The sequence below is a fragment of the Urocampus carinirostris genome, chromosome 5, assembly GCF_059441175.1.
Source record: "Urocampus carinirostris isolate Australia breed hairy pipefish chromosome 5, RoL_Ucar_1.0, whole genome shotgun sequence".
In the NCBI taxonomy this organism is placed as follows: Eukaryota; Metazoa; Chordata; class Actinopteri; order Syngnathiformes; family Syngnathidae; genus Urocampus; species Urocampus carinirostris.
In genome coordinates this window covers 12,630,687-12,652,515 of record NC_142353.1, presented here as the reverse complement: position 1 = coordinate 12,652,515, position 21,829 = coordinate 12,630,687, and the positions used below count along the sequence as shown (strand labels likewise).

Genomic DNA, 21,829 nt, shown 5'->3' with positions numbered 1-21,829 from the left:
GCCATCACAACCGCTTTGCGTGTTTGACTTCCAATTTTCGCTCTTTGAAAACACCTACAGCTTTTCTGAAAAACGCTGTCAAATTCAAACAAAAAAATCTTAAAATCTCCAAAAGCTGATTGGCTAAACCAACAGTTTTATCGTCACTGATGTTATGCCTCACGGCCTTCAGAACTGATTGTGAAGGCCTAATGGTATGATCTGACTTTGGCCACAAGTAATGGCTAAAATGTGATTGGTTAAATGCTTGAATATTAAAACACTCATCAGGGGGCAGCACAACCAGGGAAAAGCAATGGAATGAATCTGAAAATATTTAACAAGTATTCAGGGACAAAATATAATCAACAACACATGATTAAGATATTTCTTAGGCCAGCAGATAAGGCTTTGCAGGCCCTGATGGCCCACTACTGTTGTTTTTAGAGTAAATGTGTATTCAAGTTTGTACTGACTGAGTTGGAAACAAAAATATCGTTTTTCACCACTAGGAAGCAGTATTGGACAAGAGATGCCTTCGCCGTTAAAATACAGCAATAAGATTGTGCACAGCGTCCATTGGTATCCTAGCAACAGAAGCCAGATAAGATTTCTTAATAGAGCTCCAGGTAAGATCCTGGAAACTGAATGCAAAATAAACAGACGCTGACTTCATCAAGAACATGTTAAGCCGTTCTCCAAGGATAACTTTCCTGCCAAATAGTGAGACATCAGCCACAGTGGGACCGGGATCTTACAATCTCGATTCTAGAAGAAACTCCACAAGTAAGATTGCAGTAATCCCTTGCAATAATGCGTTGCACTTTTCCCGGTCTCATTATTTTTCATGGAATTTCATCATGCACTGTGAAAATCTGCATCATGATTGGCTGAGGAGTATAATTGGTACATGTTTACAGGTATAGTAGGCGTTACTATTTCGGAAGATTCAAATGAAACTGACTTCCACTTGAGATTGTCATGCCTTTAAATGTTTTCTTTGCTTTAATCGATCGCCTTCTTATTTATATTATTAGTCCTGATTGTCGATTGCTAACAACCATGCAATTTTGTGAAGGTAGTGCCTTATTCATAACCTAAACCTATAACCTAAACTTCTTATATGTAATAACTTGTGAAGCCCTTTAAGATTATTTGTGATTAAGGGCTATACAAATAAAAATGACATGACTTGACTATTCATATTTCTTGATAGTCTGAATATTGTTATTCATGGTTATCATATTTGTTTGCTTCTTCCTTTAGCATCAGAGCAAGCCATGGACCTATACCGAATAGCTACAGGCCAGCATATTGTATAGCTGACTCGCAAATTGTCGAGTTATTCTGAACCGACCGAAAAAAGCGAAAGGCATTGTGGGAGGTAATTCAACCTATAGCAGACCAGAATTTTATTAGGTGTTGACTAATAACAGACAGGTATTTTACCATATCAAAATCTTCACAGTAAGAATTGTAAATATGTTTGGGCTTGCCAAATAATTTGTAGTCGATGTTGTATGATGGAGAAAAAGACATTAGGAGGGGATTAAAAAAAACATCTTATTTCACACAGTAAGGTGAAAATGTTGCAAGGCGGGTACAACGGGTCTCTTTAATTTATTCATTTTATTACCAATGCCTACTCTTCTTAGGGACTCATGAGCCAATCAGAATGCATAACCCCATATTTGATCGAGCTGAAAATGAAAAACGTGGTAAGCGAACTGCATTATAGCGGGGGATTACTGCTTTGAATCGTTATAAAGTCACCAAAATGTTTCAAAATAAAATGCTTCTTTGTCATTGCATAGTCGGCTACGCTCCGTTTTTGTCCTTGGCTAGCAGGCTAACGACAATCAATGAGTCCGATGAAACACTTCCAGGACCTGGATCCTATAATATTTCTCCTGTCAAGGTAAGAAGATATGCTGGGGGTCCGCAACAAGCGGCTCTGGGGCCGCATGTGGCTCTTTGCTAACTTGTCTTAGCTTTTGGCCATAGTTAATTTAATTGTTAATGCCAATGTTGACTATAAGCATGATTGGCACGCCTATGACTGACAATTTCAGTAAATGAGTTCTCATCTGTCTTTTTAGTCAAATATCCACGGCGGCTGCAGTCTTCGAAGCCGCTCTAAGCGCTTCCAGGACCCCGAATGCGAAGGGCCGGGCCCGGGAGCCTACCAGGTTTTTTTGCTGCCGGACAACACCAAAAAACCTTGTAGAAAAGATGCCGTGCTTAGCAATAGAAGGGTAAATTGAAAAAAGGAAAGTAATAAGTAATAATGTTACTTGACTTCTTGTGTGAAGTGGGAGTCATGTATATTTTAGAATGTTATTCTGATTTGTATTTTCTGTTGTGGTTTTTAGTTTTCATAAATTTTAATGATTAAGAAAGTCAGTGCAAGCAGCAAAGTTGCTACAGGTGAAAAAGAAAAGTAGTGCGTACAACTATTGCATTTAAGAAATAAATAATAGCAAAATATCAAGGAGGTGTGCGAGTGTCTGGTCTTGCTAGGGAATACCCCACCGTCCACCTGCGCCTTCTGCTGACCACCACAAAGGTAAGAAATCCTATGCATAATTCTTTTCTTTATCCTTTTTTTTAATTTTTACACGTTCATGTTAGCGTAATCTTTCGTACGGAAGATTACGATAACGCGAACGTACGATTATCCTGGGTTGGCTTCATGTTTACGTTAAACATTCAAAACATTCAGGGTGTTGGGATGCAGCCCCCTTTCCAGTGAACTGCTCACCACTTGTTGTGGAGACCCGGGTTCTAAATGACTTGTAAACGACCTGACTTTTTTTATTTTTACACGTTCATTTTAGCGTAATCTTTTGTACTGAAGATTACGATAAAGCGAACGTACGATTAGCCTGGGTTAGCTTTATGTTTACGTTAAACATTCAAGGTAAACATTCAGGGTGTTGGAACGGATTAAAACGATTTACATTATTTTTAATTAGAAAAATGATTTCGGTGATCGAACAAAACGGTTTTCGAACAGGGTTCTGGAACGGATTATGGTCGAGAACCGAGGTTCCACTGTGTATATATATATATATATATATATATACACAATATATATATTGTAAATTGTATCTTATATTTAGATATGTTATTCTATTGTTATTATAGTTTCTCTTTAAAAAAAACAGAATCTAATTTCACAAAAATTGTCTTTTGCAGCCTCAGCTTGCTAAAAGTTTCATGGAGCAGGCCTCTATCCAGCCCTTGGTTCCGTCCATCCCGTCGTCCAGACAGAACAGTGGCTACGTGGAGGGCCCACTTGGGGCCCTCCGCAAAGAGGAGCCCCAAAATCGAGACCCCAGCTTAGGCCCCGCCTACTACAGCCCCGTAAGTCTGACTTTTTATTGTTGTCGTGTCGCAACCGAGACCACTCTAGGAGCCGGTTATGAAATGAAATGATCTGCATTTATATAGCGCTTTTCAAGTCAATGACTTCCCAAAACGCTTTACAATGTGCTTCACATTTTCCCAATAGCAGCCATGTAAGGCGCTAACCTGCTTATTGGGGGTAATTGGGGGTTCAATGTCTTACCCAAGGACACTTCGACATGTAACACGGACAAGCCGGGATTCGAACTGGGATCCCTTAATCCTAAAACGATCGCTGTAGAGCTCAGATCGTCCTGAGCTACTGCCGCCCCAATCTTCCTCACCAATCAGAAGCTGGCTCCCTTCCAAGATACAATTTTCTTTGCTTTTTGGTTCCTTTTTCTCGTTTTTTCCCTTTTCTTTCCTTTTTAAATTTCTATTTATTTGGTTTATTTTCCTTTTGTTCTTTTTTCCTTCTATCTTTTTTTCTTACTTTTTCATTTTTTCTTGATTTTTCTTTTTTCAAATCTCTTTTTTACTTCTTTTTTTTTAACTTCTTCTCATTTTGTTTTCCCTTTTTTGTCCTTTTCCCTCTGATAAAAAGGTTTATTTGTATCTGTTTCATTGAATTTACATATTTTTTTCTTGCCTTTTTCCTTTTATTTTTTTCTTTATCTTTTTGTTTCTATTTCATTTAGCTTTTATTTTTCCTCATTTTTTTCTTTTTTTCTTTTATTTTTTGCTTCTTTTTGCTCCGCTATCCTTCTTTTTTTGCTTTATTATTCCCACCTTTAAGTCATTTCGTGCATTATGTTACATAATACTTGGTCATACTGTATATGGATTAAAGCAACAAAAACATTCAGAGGAGCCGTTCGGGAGCCAAATGAGACGGCTCGTTTTAGTGAGCCAAGCCAAATGATTCGGTTCTCGAAAGCGAGACTGAATTCTTATCAATTCTACTTTTGCCTGACCCAATACATTTGCATCATCTCCTAATGAGTGAAGCTTTATTCTGGCTGCCGCAGTGCTCATCTATTTTACATGCGAGCCATGAAGAAGAAAAAAAGAAAAGTGTGTTCGTAATTATTCTGCAGTCACCACACACATCAAATGAAGTGGTCAGATAATGACCGGGAAGGGGGCCCACTGGGCCCCCCGGCGTCCTTCACTGTTTGCCTAAATTGCGCCGGCGTACATGATGATGAAAAAGTTTGCTGCAAAAAAAAAAATCCCGTGTCCTAGTTTTTGCTTCACACTAATCAACTGCTGCCTTTATTCTTCAATTATTGTTATAATTTTACTAGAAAATTATGTTAAATACTAAATACAGATCAAACTAGAGTTAAAATTCCTGTTTTATTTTACAAGAGACACCTTTTAATTATAAAATGAGGAGAGAAAAACCTCAAATCACAAAGCACTGCGAAGAAAAAAGGGCATTATGGTAGGAGATTGTAACTAACCAGAAGAGCAGCATATAAAGAGTGATGTGATTGTATTGGAGGATGTAATCATTTGATTAAAAGCTGATTTTGTCAATGATTGGATAAATGCTATTTTTCTTAGAGCAAAATCAATTCATAACATTTTAAAACATATGGAAAAAAATGTGATAAACTATGCTTTGTGATATCTTTTATTCTATCCTCAGACACTGAAAATCAAAATAAATAATTACAATTGGGGAATTTGACAATAGCTGGAGTTGGTCAGAGTCGGTGGAAGGGAGAAACAGTAAAATAAGCGGCAAGGGCTCAGAATCACGGAACTCGGCAACCATCACGTGCAGGGCTCAGCTGTGGGAGGCAAGTGATCTATCGGTTAGCCGCATGCAATAGCCTGCAGCCAGGTAGCTAACATAAGTGGCTAGAGAAGGAAGTGGTGAAAAAGAGTGAAGTATGCTGGCGGTGTAGCACGGCATTCTGTCACATTCATTTGCATGAAACTGAGTGAATGACATTGAAGGAAGAAGAAGGACCAGCTAACAATAACAAAAGCGGTTAGCCACAAGCAATAGCCTGCAGCCAAATAGCTAACATGAGTGGCTAGAGAAGGAAACAGGGAAAAAAAGTGAAGTATGCTGGTGGAGGATCACGGCATTCTGCAACATTCATTTGAATGAAATTGAGCGACTGACACTCAAGGCCGAGGCAGGAGCAGCAAACGATAGCAGCAATTGAAAGCTTGCAGCCAAGTGGCTAACATGAGTGGCTAGAGCAATAAATAGTGGAAAAAGATGCTGGAATTATGGGACTTGGCAATGTATGCATGCATAACCCCCGTGTAGAAGGCGAGTACCATCAAAGGATGAAGCAAGACCATCTAATAATAACAATAGCAGCTAGCAGTGAGCCATATCCTGCAGTGGATGGCATCAGTGGCTTAAGAAAGAAACAGTGGGAAAAAAAGCACAGAATGTCTGAATCACGGGACACAGTAGCCATCACATGCGGGACTCTGCTTTGGAAGTGCCACTGATAGATAGAGCATATCCAGCTGACAATAACAATAACGGCTAGTGGTGTGCTACAGCTCACAGTCTAGTGGCTAGAGAAGGAAACAGAGGAAAAATATCAGAAGATGCCAGAATCACTAGGCTCGACACCATTCGCTTGCTTGACCTTCCCTCGGAAGGTTAGTGATATTGACGAACAAAGCTCAAACCAAGTGGCTAACATGAGTGGCAAGGGAAGGAAGCAGTGGAAAATAGGGAAGGAAGCAGTGCAAAATGCCTGAATATTGGGATCAGGTTTATGAGATAGTATATGATTTTCTAATTATTTGAATCAATTGTTATTTAAAGGATGAAGTATTTCTACACCATCAAAAGTTGCTATATAATACACACTGGGACTTTAAAGCCAATTTAACAGTGAGAAACGTTGAATTATTATTCTCTCCAGGCTGAAATATCCAACAAATACAAAGGCATCCACTTCGGCAAAATGGCGCCCAGGCAAAGTCACATGACCAGGGAAGAAGTTCCAGGCCCCGCCCACTATCACCCTGAGACGTGAGTGTCACCTCTCTACACCAAAGGATGTTTTTCCCGACTTTTGTCTAAATTTTCTTCTCGTTTTTTCCCCTTCAGCGTTTCCGAAACGCGCTACCAAAACGTTAATGTACGAAAGGAGCGGCGCAACAGGGCGGAGCTTATCATCCCTCGATACCATCAACTGATACCTCAACAGGAGCTTAAGAAAGTGACTGATACTTTTTTATTATTTCAAATTCTAAAATTCCTAGAGCCACTTTAATAATGATCAAATTAATAATTAATAGATGCCCGAACCACCTCAGCTCCATGCGGAGGAGCAGCGACTCGTCACTAAGTCCCTCCCGGATGACCGAGTTTTTCACCCTCTTTAACCCCTCTTTAAGATTTGCTGCCCTCTAGTGACTGTTTTTTTTAAAGAAAAATAATGACAAATTACGGGATTACTAAATATAATTCCGATTGATTTATTCCAATTTTAAGGGTTTTTTAATTTAGAGGAAGAGAATTGTATGTCATGTTTTATTTCCTTAATCATATTTATGTATCTTTCTTCATGTCTTTATTTTGTTTAACGTCTTTTTATCTCTTTCCTTTCTCTCTTCATTGTAAAATTCAGTTTGATAAAGGAAAAAATTATCCGTTTTACCTAAGTATTTTGGATTTTATTTTTTCGCCCTGAGATATTATGATTAATTTGTCCTCTAGAGGACAGTAAAGTGCCGCGTTGAAGCTGCCTTGTCAAAACCGCACGTTTTTGTGTGAAATTACAAAATAAAATCTGCGTGTGAAGCACAGTTGCCCCCCCCCCCACACTTCCCCGACCACCCTTTCTCCACTCCTTACCCAATACAAAAAAAACAAACAAAAAAAAAACAATCACAGATCATTTGTAGGGAACCCTGCTGTGGCATGTTTTCAATTTCTCCCTCCTCCGGCATGGCTGCAGCTTATCGGCAAGGTGTGTAGGAGTAAGATCATGATCTTGTTTTGAAAATCAGCTGTGTTTGAGGAAGGGGTGGTGGGAGTCAGAAGGGTCGATACATAAGGAGGAACAGGGACACTGCTTCTGCACACCCGATTCTTATGATGGGAATTCCTTTGAGTGAACAACAGTGAGTAGCCCCCCTCTTGACCACCCTGCTCAATTTCCCACCCAATGAAAATAAAATCAAATCTCATTGCTAGGGAACCCTGCTGAGGCATGTTTTCAATTGCTCCCTCCCCCGACACTGCTAAAGCTCATCGGCAAGGTGTTGGAGTGTGACTTTGATCTTGTTTGGAAAATCATCTGTATCAGAGGGGGTACAGGAGGAGGGGACAGAAAGGTCGATAACTAAGAGGCACTAGTGACACTGGTTTTTACACCTAATTCCTATGATGGGTATTCCTTCATGTGAACCACACTAAGTTGTTCTATTTTTGTATGATTCTCTAAATTTCTAAATCTCTCTTTTGTGTCTCTCTTTCTCTGTTTCCCTCACTTTCTTGTTCTTGTTATTCTGTCCTTCTATTGCTGTCTCTCTCTGTCTTTCTTATTCTCTCTTTCTCACCATTTCTTTCTCTTTTTTCTCTTTCCCACTTTCTTTTGAGCTGTTTTTTCATTTTTTCTTTCACTTTCCCTTTTGTTCTTTCTTTCTTTCTTTCTCACCCTACCTATATTTTGTTGTCTCTTTTCCTCCTCTTTTTCACTCTTCCTTTCCTCTCTTTTATTTCTTTCTCCCCTTCTCTTCCTTTGTCTTTCTCTTTCTATTCTCTCTTTGTCACTTTCGTTTTCTCTCTCTCTCTTTTGCTATTCATTTTTCATTCTCTCTTTCTGACTGTCTCTCCTGGTCTTTCCTTGTATTTTATTCTTTACACCGCTCTCCCTCACCCTTTCTTTCATTTTTCTCTTTTTTATCTTGTCCAGGACACCATATAAGATTTGAAGTCCTAGAAGAGTCAAAACCTTGTCCTTCAGCTGACCCGTTGCCATGACGAATGAACTGGGTGCTCCATGAATGCTGTCTTTTATCGAGTACCAACGATCCAGTTAAAAAGACACAGACTTTGTTTAACTCGCACTGCAGCCTTGCAAACCCGGGCTCAATTCTCATCGCACATCCCATCATACGTTCGGTCTCAAACACAGTCGGCCCCTGACTCATTGTGTTTGCTCGCAGGAGTACTATAAATATATTTATTTTTCGTCTTTGCCAAAAACCAAGCTTGTTTTTGCACACGTTCCAAAATAACAATTTTCTTTTCTTGCTGGAGACGACGTGTCGACATTTTTTGTCAATCGAAAAAAGACGGCGCTACAAAAAGGTGTTGCGGGGAAACACATCAAAACAAGTGTCTGATATATATGTATATATATTTAGCACTGCCAAAACAAACCAGACATGCTTAAAATTAGAGTTATATACCAAACTATGTAGGAAGAGAATTGTGTTTATTTTCAGGGTGCTTTTTATTATTGTACTAAAGTAATATGTTGGAATACCTTTAAATGAACAAAAAATAAATTCTTCAAAATGAATTGAATAAATATAAATCAGAAAAATAGTGTGAATTGCAAAAAAGAAGTTTTCACATAAGTATTGTTTTAAATATTGTGGTTGAAAATATTTCTTAAAGTTACGCTTATACACCAAGCTATGAAGTAGAGAAATGTTTGTGATGACTTTAGTCATATAAAATAAGTACAATGATTTTAAAATTAGCGACAAGTAGGTAATAGTAAAAATACAATTTATTTCATTTTTCTCTGAATAGAAAATACAACTTTCTTTTGCTTTTTTATCGGACCGTAAAGTTGTTTTTTTTCATAAAAACAAATTCAATATCTCATAATCCAAATAAAAAAACTTAAAATGAGCAAAAATCTCTTTCCCAAGGGAAATTTATTTAGTTTATCTCATTGTATTTTTGCAAGAAAAAATAAGTTAATCAAAATCAATTATATTAAAACAGAAATAAACTCGAAATGACCAAAATTATTTCACAAATGTGTAATTTAATTGAATTTTTGCTTTCTAATCTGAGAAATATTTTTTTGAAATTATTCTAAATGGAAAGCGAGGATTGTATGAAGGTTTGGTGGTGCCAACAGTGATGTATGGCTTATAAGTGAAGGATTTGAAAGTAAATGAGCCTTATTTATTAGATGTCTTTTAAATGAGACGTTTGTGTTTTATGTGTGGAGTGACACGACTAGGATAGGTTGAGAAATGGGGAAGTAAGGAGAAGAACTAGTGTGGTGAAAGAGCTTACTGAGAGGGTTGATGAAAATGTTCTGAGATGGTTTGGACGTATGGAAAGAATGGATGAAGGCCATTTGAGAATAAGTAGTGAAAAGTGGTGGGAAATAGAATAAGAGGAGGGCCTAAAAATGGTTGAATGGATCGGGTGAAACATGCTCCGGATGTGAGGTCAGTCAATTTAACAGATGCAAGAGTGTGTGCTAGGGAGAGGTGTGAATGGCAAAGGAGTGTTAAGAATGACTGATATGGATGCTGTTGGGAATTAAACTATTAAAAGTGTAGCATTGTAGCATTTACCAAATTGTTCGAATTAGTTATCTGACTCCATTAACCAAACATAACCTTCATTCACCCAACAATGCATGCTCGTTTCTTCTCGGGGAAATATGGGCAAGAGACCGGCATTTCCACGCGGGGCAGATTTAATTTCTTAAATAATAAACTAAGTGAATCCCATCGATTTAGCCAAATTAGTGTCACTCTTCGTCGAGCCTCTCTCTCTCGATTGTCCCTCGCGATCGTTCTTTCGAAGCTCTTCTTCTGCCCACGCCTCTCTCCCACGCCGGCGTGTCGCCCACCCCCATGGACGGGCCAGGAACGCCCATGTGGGCTCCACCTCGTCGCCACCTCGTCTGGAGAAACTCAAAACAACTCCAAGCGCTTCCACTTCCTCAGGGCCTTCTTCTCCAAACATCGCCCGCTATCTGCGTCAGAACTCTGTTATCGACAGAACTAAACAAAACATTCGCATTCGAAACGGCGCGACCTGTCATTGACCTTAAGCCTTCTATGTGAAAAATCTTCATTGCATTCAATAAATGTAACTTGTATAAAATCCTTTATAGTAAAATGTATAAAATATAAAATCATTCAATGCATATGATGCAGAGGAGGTAAACCAGTGTATCCTTTTGGGCCTCTCTGCTGACGAAGGGTTGCATGGCAAGCAACTCACCCCTTTTTGTGCTGTGTGCTTAATGTTGGGTGCCAGGTTAGGAAGAGCAAAGGGAAATGAATTTTTGTGAATGTGAGTGTGCCATCTTTGGTAGTTTGATTGATTGATTGATTGAAATGAGAAAATAATAAACTTAAAATGAGCAAATTTTTCTTTGAGATGGGTTATTCAGTGAGGTTTATTTTGTGCATTGCATTTTAGCGAGAATTTTGTATTCCCCCAGAACGTTCCCGGTCCCGGCCACTATGACATCAGAGGACAATTTGAGGGACTCCGTGAACAAAAGCAGCAAATCTCCGCCTCCTTTTTGTCAAAGAGTGAGGTACGATTCAATTTCTACGACAAACACATTATTTATAATTAATTTTTGTTTTAAACTTTTAATTTTTATTTCATTATTTTTATTATTTTAACTTTTGCTGTGTATTTTTAAAATGTCTTAATATCTATATTACTTTTTATTTTAGTTTTCTTTTTTTTTGTTTTTTGAATACTTACAGTATTTCATTTTTTTCATTAATTTTGTTTCATTTTATTGTTGTTTTTTAATTTTTTTTTTTTTTTTTTGAATGACCATAATGAATTCCCTTTCTAACTATTTGGTCAGGTCAAGTCACATTTATTTGTACTTGTCAAAGATTAGCATATTATTTAATATGATTGTTTATTTTTAACGTTTAATTTTTAATATTTAAATTTCTTAATTGCTATTGTTCTATATACATTTTATTTTTTGGTTATTTTAATTCATTTTGTCGTTATTTTTAATTTAATTCAATTTATTTCTAGTAATTTCATTCACATTTTGTATATTTCTTTAAATTTTATTTTTGTTTTATTTCCTTTTATTGTTGTTATTTATTTACTTATATTATGTTAATTTATATTATTTTTACTTATTTTTTTTCTAGTTTTTTTCCCTTTTCCCCCAATTGTAACTTTTATCTTTTAATGTTATTATTTTCTTTTCTTTTAACTGTATTTTTTTTTATATTTTTGTATTTGGATTCCCTTTTTAATTTTTATATTATCTTTATTTCTATAATTTTGAATTTTCTTTAAGGCCTCACCGTGAATAAGAACAAAGAGTCGATTCCGCTGTCCCAGATAAGCAAATGAGGCCGCATTCAGGAAAACGAGTCGGCATAATGCAGACACAGAAAATATTACCGATATAATCTGTGAGATAAACTAGCTCAATTAGCTTCTTGTCCAAGCGTCACACATTTTTTTGGTTGCTGTTCCAACAGTTGAGGTCAAAGTCAGTTTATTAGCTCATTTAATTATTTTTTTTCTAGTCGAAGTAGAAAATACTTGAGCGGAATAATCTATCATTGGCTTTTGAAAATAATTTTGCCCATAATAAGGAGGAATGGTGTCATAATAGTCTGCAGTTTGCAATAGTCTTTGATCTCTGCAGCCCTTTGAGACTCTTTGTCATTAAGGGCTATACAAATAAAACATGACTTGACTTGACTTCACTTGAATTTTTCCGTCATCCATTCATTATCTGCACCGCTTATCCTCAGTAGGGTCGCGGGGGTGCTGGAGCCCATCCCAGCTATCTACGGGCAGTGGGCATGGGACACCCTCAACTGGTTGCAGGGTACACAGAGACAGACAAATTCACTAGCTCATTCACACCTAGGGACAAAACCCACGCAGGCACGGGGAGAACATGCAAACTCCGCACGGTATTGCTGGAATCAAACCCAGGACCTGTGCACCGTGGGGCTGCCTGCTAACCACCCTGCCGCCATGTCACCATTCCTATTTTAAGATATTTTAGCTTATTTCTTGAACCTAAAATCCCCAAACTACCTGATGTAAAGTTATCAAATTAATTTGTTATTTTTTTCAATTTGTTTTATAGTTATTATTATTTTTATAGATTTTTTAATGTATTCGTTTATGTTTTATTTTTTTAATCTTTAATTTTTTTGTTCTTTATTTTACTAACAATATCTGCTTTCTTTTATAAATGTCTTTACGAACTTTTATTTATTTAATTTATCAACAAGATGAGTTTCAAAATGACTTGCTTTATTTAAATTGTTTATTAATATTATATGTATTTATTATTAATTTCTTATTTTTTAATCTTAACTTTTTAATATGATTTTGTATTATTCTTTTAATCATATATTTTAGGCTAATTTTGTATTCTTTTATTATTACTTTTATTTTTAATCTTTGTTTTCATTCTATAATTTTAATTGTTTTCTTTCTCAATCTCTTATTCTTAATTTACAACTTTTGATTTCAATTATTTTGTTTATTTTTATCTTAATTATTATTTTTATGTTCTAACTAAATAGATGTTTTATATTTCAATATTTTATTTTATTTTTATTATTTTATTTTTTAATTTTTAATTTGTTTTAAGATTCCTATAATTTTGAAATACTGTAATCATTTTTATTTTGTTTTATTTTTTTCAAATTCTTTATTTTGTTTTCATTTACATTTTTTCTTTTTCTTTTTGATGATTATTTTATTTTCATTTTATATTTTGTTCTTTCATTTTTATTTGTAATATGTAATTTTTTATTTTCTTATTGTCTATTTTCAACTTTCAAATTTGTATTAATTTATTTTCCCAATTTTAATTTTTAATTTATTGTAGTTTTTTAATTTCTTATATTATTTTATTTGTATTTGCATCTCTTTTATCTGTATTTGATTCATTTTCTATTTTTCGTTTATATTTATTTTCTATTTTATTTTATTCATTCATATATGTATTATTTTTTAATTTTTTATGCTATTTTATCTTTAGGTATTCAATTTTCATTTTTATATTCTCTACTTAAATGTATTATTTAATTTTAATTTTAATATATATATATATATATATATATATATATATACTGGACTGTCTCAGAAAATTAGAATATTGTGATAAAGTTCTTTATTTTCTGTAATGCAATTAAAAAAACAAAAATGTCATACATTCTGGATTCATTACACATCAACTGAACTATTTCAAGCCTTTTATTATTTTAATATTGCTGAATTTGGCTTACAGCTTAAGAAAACTCAAAAATCCTATCTCAAAATATTAGAATATCATGAAAAAGTATACAAGTAGGCTATTCAACTAATCACCTGAATCATCTAATTAACTCGAAACACCTTGCGAGGGTTTCCTGAGCCTTAAAAACACTCAGCTTGGTTCAGTAAACTAAATGACTGCTGATCTGACTGCTGTCCAGAGGACCATCATTGATACCCTCCATCAGGAGGGTAAGACACAAAAAGAAATTTCTCAAAGAGCAGGCTGTTCACAGAGTGCAGTTTCAAAGCATATCCACAAAAAGCCTGTTGGAAGGGAAAAATGTGGCCGGAAACGCTGCACAACCAAGAGAGATGACCGCAGCCTTAACAAAATTGTGAAGAAGAGCCGCTTCCAGAATTTGGGGGAGCTTCAAAGACAGTGGACTGAAGCTGGAGTCCAGGTATCAAAAGCCACAGTTCACAGACGTGTCCGGGAAATGGGCTACAATAGCCGTATTCCCATGGTCAAGCCACTTCTGAACTCAAGACAACGGAAGAAGCGTCTGACTTGGGCTATGGAGAAGAAGCACTGGACAGTTGCAGAGTGGTCCAAAGTCCTCTTTTCAGACGAAAGCAAGTTTTGCATTTCATTTGGAAGTCAAGGCGCCAGAGTCTGGAGAAAGGCTGGAGAGGAGCAAAATCCAAGTTGCTTGAAATCCAGTGTGAAGTTCCCCCAGTCAGCAATGGTTTGGGGAGCCATGTCAGCTGCTGGTGTTGGTCCACTGTGTTTCATCAAGTCCAGAGTAAATGCAACTGTGTACCAAGAGATTTTAGAGCACTACATGCTTCCATCTGCTGAAGAGCTCTATGGAGATGAGGATTTCATTTTCCAGCATGATCTGGCACCTGCCCACAGTGCCAAAACCACCAGTAACTGGTGCACTGACCATGGCATCACAGTCCTTGATTGGCCTGCTAATTCCCCTGACCTGAACCCCATCGAGAATTTGTGGGGTATAGTTAAGAAGAAGATGAAAGACACCAGACCTACAAATGCAAATGAGCTGAAGGCCACTATCGAAGCATCCTGGGCATAAATAACACCTCAGCAATGCCACAGGCTGATTGCCTCCATGCCACGCCGGATTGATGCAGTAATCCGTGCGAAAGGATTCCCAACCAAGTACTGAGTGCATCAATGGACATTTTCAAATGTTTGATTTAGTTTTGCTGTTATAAAATTATTTTTTGACTTGGTCTGAGGAAGTATTCTAATATTTTGAGATAGGATTTTTCAGTTTTTTTCAGCTGTAAGCCAAATTCAGCAATATTCAAATAATAAAAGGCTTGAAATAGTTCAGTTGATGTGTAATGAATCCAGAATGTATGACATTTTTGTTTTTTTAATTGCATTACAGAAAATAAAGAACTTTATCACAATATTCTAATTTTCTGAGACAGTCCAGTATATATATTTTAATCCTACTCATTTGTTTATTAGAAAATGTAATTTTAAGTGGTCTTTAGTTTAGAATGTGTTTTTTTTAATTTATGGGAAATTCCAAAGTATTCTGATTTCTGACTTATATACATTTATTTAATGAAATATGTATCATTTATTTATGGAAATATGATTATAAATAAGGGATTTAACCAGAAAACAATGTTCAAATTTCGGCGAGAGTTTAAGAAAGGATAATCCGACCCTATGATATGGCATAAAAAACACGTTCCTGCACATAGAATTTGTAATTTCCTGACCTCATTTCCGGGGGAGCTTGCTGGCGCCATTTTTCTTAGCTGTTCATCTCTTGCCGTGTTCTCCTGCAGAGAGGAAACAAGGTAAAGAACCAAGAAACTTTAAGAAGCGCTGCTCTGTGATTCCACCATTGTTTTTTTTTTTCATGCCAAAATCTTTCGGACAAACACCACGGGCGGGATTTTTTTTGCAGAATTAAATTCAAATAAGCTTCTGTAACAAAGCTCAGTTGGGAGTCGTTTTTGTTTTGTTTTAGTCCTTAAAATGTTAAGAGCCTGGAGCTGCCAGGCAGATAGAAGATTAGATTGGTCTGCTTGGAGTGGTCGGGAGCTGCAGTACTGAATTTGGCCGCCAGGAGGGCGTGAGGGACCCCATGAAAGTAGACCACACGAAAGCAGATGTATAATGATTTTTTTGGTATCTGATGACCTTGACAAGAAACCCAGCTAAAGACACTCGCAAAGGCCTGAAGTACTACTGTTTACTTTTCACTAAAATCGGTTTAGCCGTTTCCTAAACCTAAAAGACACACACACAAACACATACTAATCGGGATTCCTGAAGTTTTTTTAGATTTTTCTCAGAAAAGGAGAATAACACACCTACTATGCCCTGCCTTCAAGGAAAACTAACTGTTTTCCCTCACCTGTTTGACTTTTTCACAATTTTTTTCTTCAACGCTGCGAGAAGCACAATTACTCACTCACTCACTCTCTCCTTCTGTATTTTTCGCTCTCTCTTGCTATTTCATTTTCTCTTTTTTGTTCTCTCTTCCCTTCTTCTCTATCCATTTTTCCTCTATAACTCTTTTTCTTTCTCTTTCTCTTCCATTTTTTCTCAATTTTTTATTCTCTCCTTTTCTCTCCCCCTTCTCTCTCTCTCTTTGTTTTTTCTTTCTTTCTTTCTTTCTTTCTTTCTTTCTTTCTTTCTTTCTTTCTTTCTTTCTTTCTTTCTCTCTTTCTCTCACTTTATTCAACTGGTTTGGCCCGTTTGCTCCCATGCGGCTTTCGACTCTACCCTTTCCTATTCACTTATTTTAACAACAAAAGGTATTGTGATATTGCTTTCATAAAAACAAAAAACAAACAAAAAAACATAAACATTGTATTTTTAGTGGAATTATACCGTTTTTAGGTGATGTAATTTTCAATTAATTATTTATTTTACAAAATATCACATGATATAAAATACATATTTTTGATATATTTATATGTATTTTTATGTAATTGGGTGTCCCCTGCCCACTGCCCGATGATTGCTGGGATGGGCTCCAGCACCCCCGCGACCCTACTGAGGATAAGCGGTGCAGCTAATGAGATGAGATGAGATATTACCAATTATGTTTCTTTTTTACATGACAGCACCGATATGCAAAGATAAGATTATTTTACTTATTTTAAGAATGAATTTGACACATTAATGATCATTTGTTTGTAGTTATTATTTTCAAAATATTTTTATATTTTGTTTCTCTGTTTGTTTTTATATATTCATTGTTTCTCTAAAAAAACAATACACAATTGTGCTGCATTAATTGTGACATCACAAACATGTATATATTAAAATGTATTAGAATTAAAATCAGATTATATAAAAAAAATTTAAAACACCAAAGTTGTGAGTCTTCAATGCAAAAAATGCAAGATTTTTCTTATTTCAAGATTTTTCCCTTTGTTTTTTTACGTAAAATAAGACAAGGGATACTTCAAATAGCCCAATCTTGTCTTATTTAGTCAAAAATATGTAAAAAAAAAATAAAAAAAATAAAATTAATATTACAATTATACAATTTAGTATTTTTTAATCAAAATATGATTTTTTTCTAAAAAATATTTGAGAATGTGTATTCATATTTATAATATTTGCTTTATAAAACATATGGAATAGTTTATGTTTTTTTTAATTGAATTATTTGTTAATTTTATATATTACGTATATTCAAAAAGCAGATTTGGTAATTTATATTCAAATAAATACATTCTAAAATATTGTAAATGTATATATTCAAATTTGTTCTAAAAACATACACTTTTTTGATGTTGTCATTGTAGTATTTTGTTTAATCCAAAACCAATTTGATATTTGAGATATTTTTTTGATTTTTTATGTTTTACGGAATTATTTTTTTCAAAGACTTGACAATGTATAATGATTAAGGAAATATTTATTTTTATAAGATCAGTAGCCTAGATGGTAGGGCGCCCGCTTTGAGACTGGGAGGTCGCTGGTTCGCTCCTCGGCCGAGTCATACCTAAGACTTATAACATTGGTAAAATGGCGGCGCCCTCTGTTGGCTGCGGCTGCATCGGCTCGCTACAACGGGTCAGGTGTATCGACATTTTGTTCTTACAAAAAAAGAATGACAATACAAAGGAAATTATTATTATTATTATTATTATTATTATTATAACTAAAAAATAAAATAATATTTTTCAAACCAGCTCGGTGGACTTGGGTTGGGCACCCGCCCCGGGACTGTGAGGGCACGGGTTCAAGCTTCGGCCGAGTTATACCTAAGACTTACAAAATTGGTACCCGTTTTCTCCCTCATTGGCACTCGGCATTAGGGGTTGGAATTGGGGGGCTTGGTCACCCAATGACTGAAAATTCCATTAAAATTCTGGTTTACTTTAAAATATGTTTTTTTATATATCTATTCATTCACTTTTAGGATAAACGCAGTTGTATTTTGATATTTAAATTTGTTAGAGATTTAAACTGGCCAAGGAGGAATGGCCACCAGTCTCTACTTATACCGATGGCCGTGATACCATGGAAATCCAGAAGGGGGCGAAAAAAAGCCCGTTTGGCACCTCGGCTGAGCGTTTCCCGCGCACACGCAACAGAGACCCCACCCCAGGTCAGTACATTGCTTTTTTCATGTTTACTGAAAAACAGTCACTTCTTTTCCAGACTATTTGTCGCTCGGGAGTAGAAGTCGCATCAGCCCCCAAAAATGCATAACATATATAAGTCGCACCTGGAGTATTAGTCGCATGTTTCCGGGAAATGTATTTAATAAGATCCAAAAACCGAAAACATACATCCCAAAAGGCTATTTAAAATTAAAATAAAATAGAGGGCAACAGGCTGAATGAGTGTACAGTATACTACCATACTACCATTGCGTGATTGACATGCCTGGTCAGTAACAGCGTGACATATAAGGAGTTATTTGAGCGCGTTGGTATGAATGAAAGTTATTCAGTTACAAATTGGCAATCATGACAATATCCATATATGTTTTTAGGTTAATTCATTCACTATTAATATTTGTTACTAAATAAGTATAATTATCATTGGAATCAAATTTTTTTTGTGTCATCTGCAAATACGACAAATTCTATTGATTTTGAAACATTAAATATATCGTTAATACAGTGGAACCTCGGTTTTCGAACGCCTCTCAGTTCGAACACATCGGTTACATCGGTTCTCGACCAAAAATTTCGAGAGATTCTTGCTTCGCTTTTCGTTCAAAAAATCGGAGTTCGAACGCCGGTACGCTAGGGGGGATGCTGAGCGGCGTACGGGTGTAAATTGCCCCCACCCCTCGTGAAGAACTGTTGTCACGTGAGCGCGCACTTCTTTTTGCTTCCATATTTAATATCGCTGAACGGAGTGTTTTAACCCCTAATTATGCCTCGGAAGAAGTTTGGTGCAAGCAGCAAAGTTGCTACAGGTGAAAAAAGAAGAGTAGTGCGTACAACTATTGCATTTAAGAAAGAAATAATAGCAAAATATGAAGAAGGTGTGCGAGTTTCCGATCTTGCTATACATACAGCATGGCTTCTGCTGAGCACCACGAAGGTAAGAAATCCTATTCATAATTCTTTTCTTTATCCTTTAACCGCTCACCACTTGTTGTGGAGACCCGGGTGCTAAATGACGTGTAAACGACCTGACTTTTTTATTTTTACACGTTCATGTTAGCGTAATCTTTTGTACGGAAGATTACGCTAACGCGAACGTACGATTAGCCTGGGTTAGCTTCATGTTTACGGTTATGGTAAACATTCAAGGGTGTTGGAACGGATTAAAACGATTTTACATTACTTTTAATGGGAAAAGCGATTTTCGGTGATCGACCAAATCGGTTTTCGAACAGGGTTCTGGAACGGATTATGGTCGAGAACCGAGGTTCCACTGTATATGAATTAAATAGCTTTGGACCCAGGACGGAATCCTGTGGTACTCCACAATTGATGTCCAAATATCCAAATGTCAACTCTCTTATTTTCAGGTTTTGTTGCCTCCCAGTCAAATAGCTTTGAATCCGTCCCGGAGCCACTCCCTTGATGTCATAACGGTCCATTTTTTTGAAATGTATTTTCTGAATAATGGTATCAAATGCTTTTTTTAAGTCAATAAATATCCCAGCTGCGTATGTATTATTTTCAATGCTATTGGTAATTTCTTCTACCACATCAATAACGGCCATTTTGGTTGTTGATATGTCTGCTCTGAAATCATATTGACTTTTGTTAATTAATTTATGATTATCTAAAAAAAAATTCTTGTCTATTATTATAAAGTTTCTCTAATATCATTGAGAACTGAGGAACAAACTGTAGTTAGTGAAAATGTGTTTTTTCCCCATTTTTGCATATTGGTGTAACTTTTACTCTTTTCGTTTTATTCGAAAATTTCCCTGGTAGAAATGATGGATTAAAAATGAAGGTTAATGGTTTAACGATGCTGTGTATAACTACTGTATAACTATTACCCTGTCTATGTCAAAGCATCACTAGATGTTTCATTCTTACAGTTTTTTATGTGTCTATTATCTCTGATTCCCTTACTCCATCCAAAAACATGGTTTTTGAATTCATTTTTTTTATCAGGGACTCAAATTGTTTACTACTGCACGCTCTTTCCTGTCCAATATTTACAAAATAACTATTCCGATTTTCCACAATTTGATCTGAATTATCATTTTCACAGTTCTTATCAATGAAATATTTTGATATGCATTACTTACTTAATTACCTTTTATTATAGTATTTAATAATCCCCAAACGCCTTTAATACTTTTTTTTGTTGTTATGTAATAATTTTGTGTAATATAATACCTTACTAGCTCTAAATATGTCAGACAATTTGTTTTTATTTGTTTTATATCGGGATTCGGCTTTTTTGGTTCTTAGTTAAATACATTTTCTACATAAAGTGTTTTTCTTCTTGCAAGCATTGTTTAAGCCCTTAGTTATCCATGGATGCTTTCCTGATTTAATGTCAATATTAATTTGTCTCAATTGCTATAAAGATTTACTTTAGTTTGTTATTCCTGGATGAACCACGCCCTCTTCCCCACGAGCGGCCACTATTTGCTTTGGTGTCACACAACGAAATATTTACATTAAAACTGAGTCCCTGATTTCAGAATTTAATTGTACAGCTATATAGAGTATTCAGCTTAGATGCGAGTATACACAACAGAGAGAATATCTCCATGAGGAGAAATTCAGCACCCTACACTGTGTGCTTGAAACAGTGCCACCACAATTGAAGCAAGAGTACTCAACAATCTGACTACAGATTGTCTGAGTACAATCAATGATCTGCATTTATAAAGGACAGTGACCTAGTGACACTATGAGTAGTAACTACAGTAAAGTTGGAAAATGTTATTAATAATGTCTTGCAGTACTCATTACTGAAAAGATTATAGTAATTGTATTCCAGTACAGGTTCCTTTGTAACATATTATCGTCAATACTGTTGACAGAAGCTCAGCAGTAGTTTTTCGAAGTGTTTTTGGTGCAGTTAAACCTCCCTATGGTTCCAGGTCCCGGCTCCTACAACGTCCCGGATTCTGGTTTGGTCCGAAAAGCTTCGTACGAGACATTTTTGGAGCGAGACAGGAAGTTAAATTTGGGCTTCGGCTCAAGCACAAAACGTGAGACCGTCTTCTTCAACAAGGATGCCTTACAAGGACCTGGCCCGGGAGATTACAAGGTAGAATGAATATTTTATATATATATATATATATATATATATATATATATATATATATGAAAACAATTACATAGAACAATTTTCTTTTTGTTGTTGAAATGTGTCCCCAGTTGGAAAAACATCCACAGGATCTTTGCAAAATTGCCCTAACAGCTGCGTTCAGATCAACTACACAACGCCTGGCAGACATGGGGACTTGAGACTTAGTGACTTGGACTCGAGTCGACTCGAGTCGCTGTTTTTATGACTTGTGACTTGACTTGGACTTGGCAATCTAAGACTCGGGACTTGACTTGTGACTTGACTTGCCCAAGAAAAAAATACTTGGGACTTACTTGGGACTTGAAGGTGAAGACTTGAGACTTACTTGAGACTTGCACATGTGTGACTTGGTCCCATGTCTGACGCCTGGCACCATCAACTGCGGCCAAAGTAAGTTGCATTTCGTCCATGATTTTCTTCAACTTCCTACTCAACAAAAAGTTAAGAAAAGACTAATTTGCCAATTTTCCGACTTTATTAAGTGGGACATTGCGTCAACAGTATTACATTTTTTCCCGGTGTGGATGCCAACTTTTATCTTTTGCGCT

General features: G+C 36.0%; 2 protein-coding genes across 2 annotated transcripts; both read left to right on the top strand.

The window, feature by feature from the left end:
• The first annotated feature begins 1,654 nt into the window (after positions 1-1,654).
• LOC148365451 (sperm-tail PG-rich repeat-containing protein 2-like) lies at positions 1,655-6,699 on the top strand. The gene is made up of 7 exons (XM_088334976.1): positions 1,655-1,697; positions 1,794-1,897; positions 2,079-2,234; positions 3,178-3,345; positions 6,234-6,343; positions 6,422-6,533; positions 6,613-6,699. The coding sequence occupies exons 1-7, from the start codon at positions 1,655-1,657 to the stop codon at positions 6,697-6,699; spliced, it is 780 nt and encodes a 259-aa protein (XP_088191102.1).
• A 1,558-nt stretch (positions 6,700-8,257) lies between these two features.
• LOC148365450 (sperm-tail PG-rich repeat-containing protein 2-like) lies at positions 8,258-21,439 on the top strand. The gene is made up of 5 exons (XM_088334975.1): positions 8,258-8,356; positions 10,749-10,847; positions 17,991-18,141; positions 21,070-21,239; positions 21,350-21,439. The coding sequence occupies exons 1-5, from the start codon at positions 8,306-8,308 to the stop codon at positions 21,437-21,439; spliced, it is 561 nt and encodes a 186-aa protein (XP_088191101.1). The 5' UTR covers positions 8,258-8,305.
• The last annotated feature ends 390 nt before the right edge of the window (positions 21,440-21,829 follow it).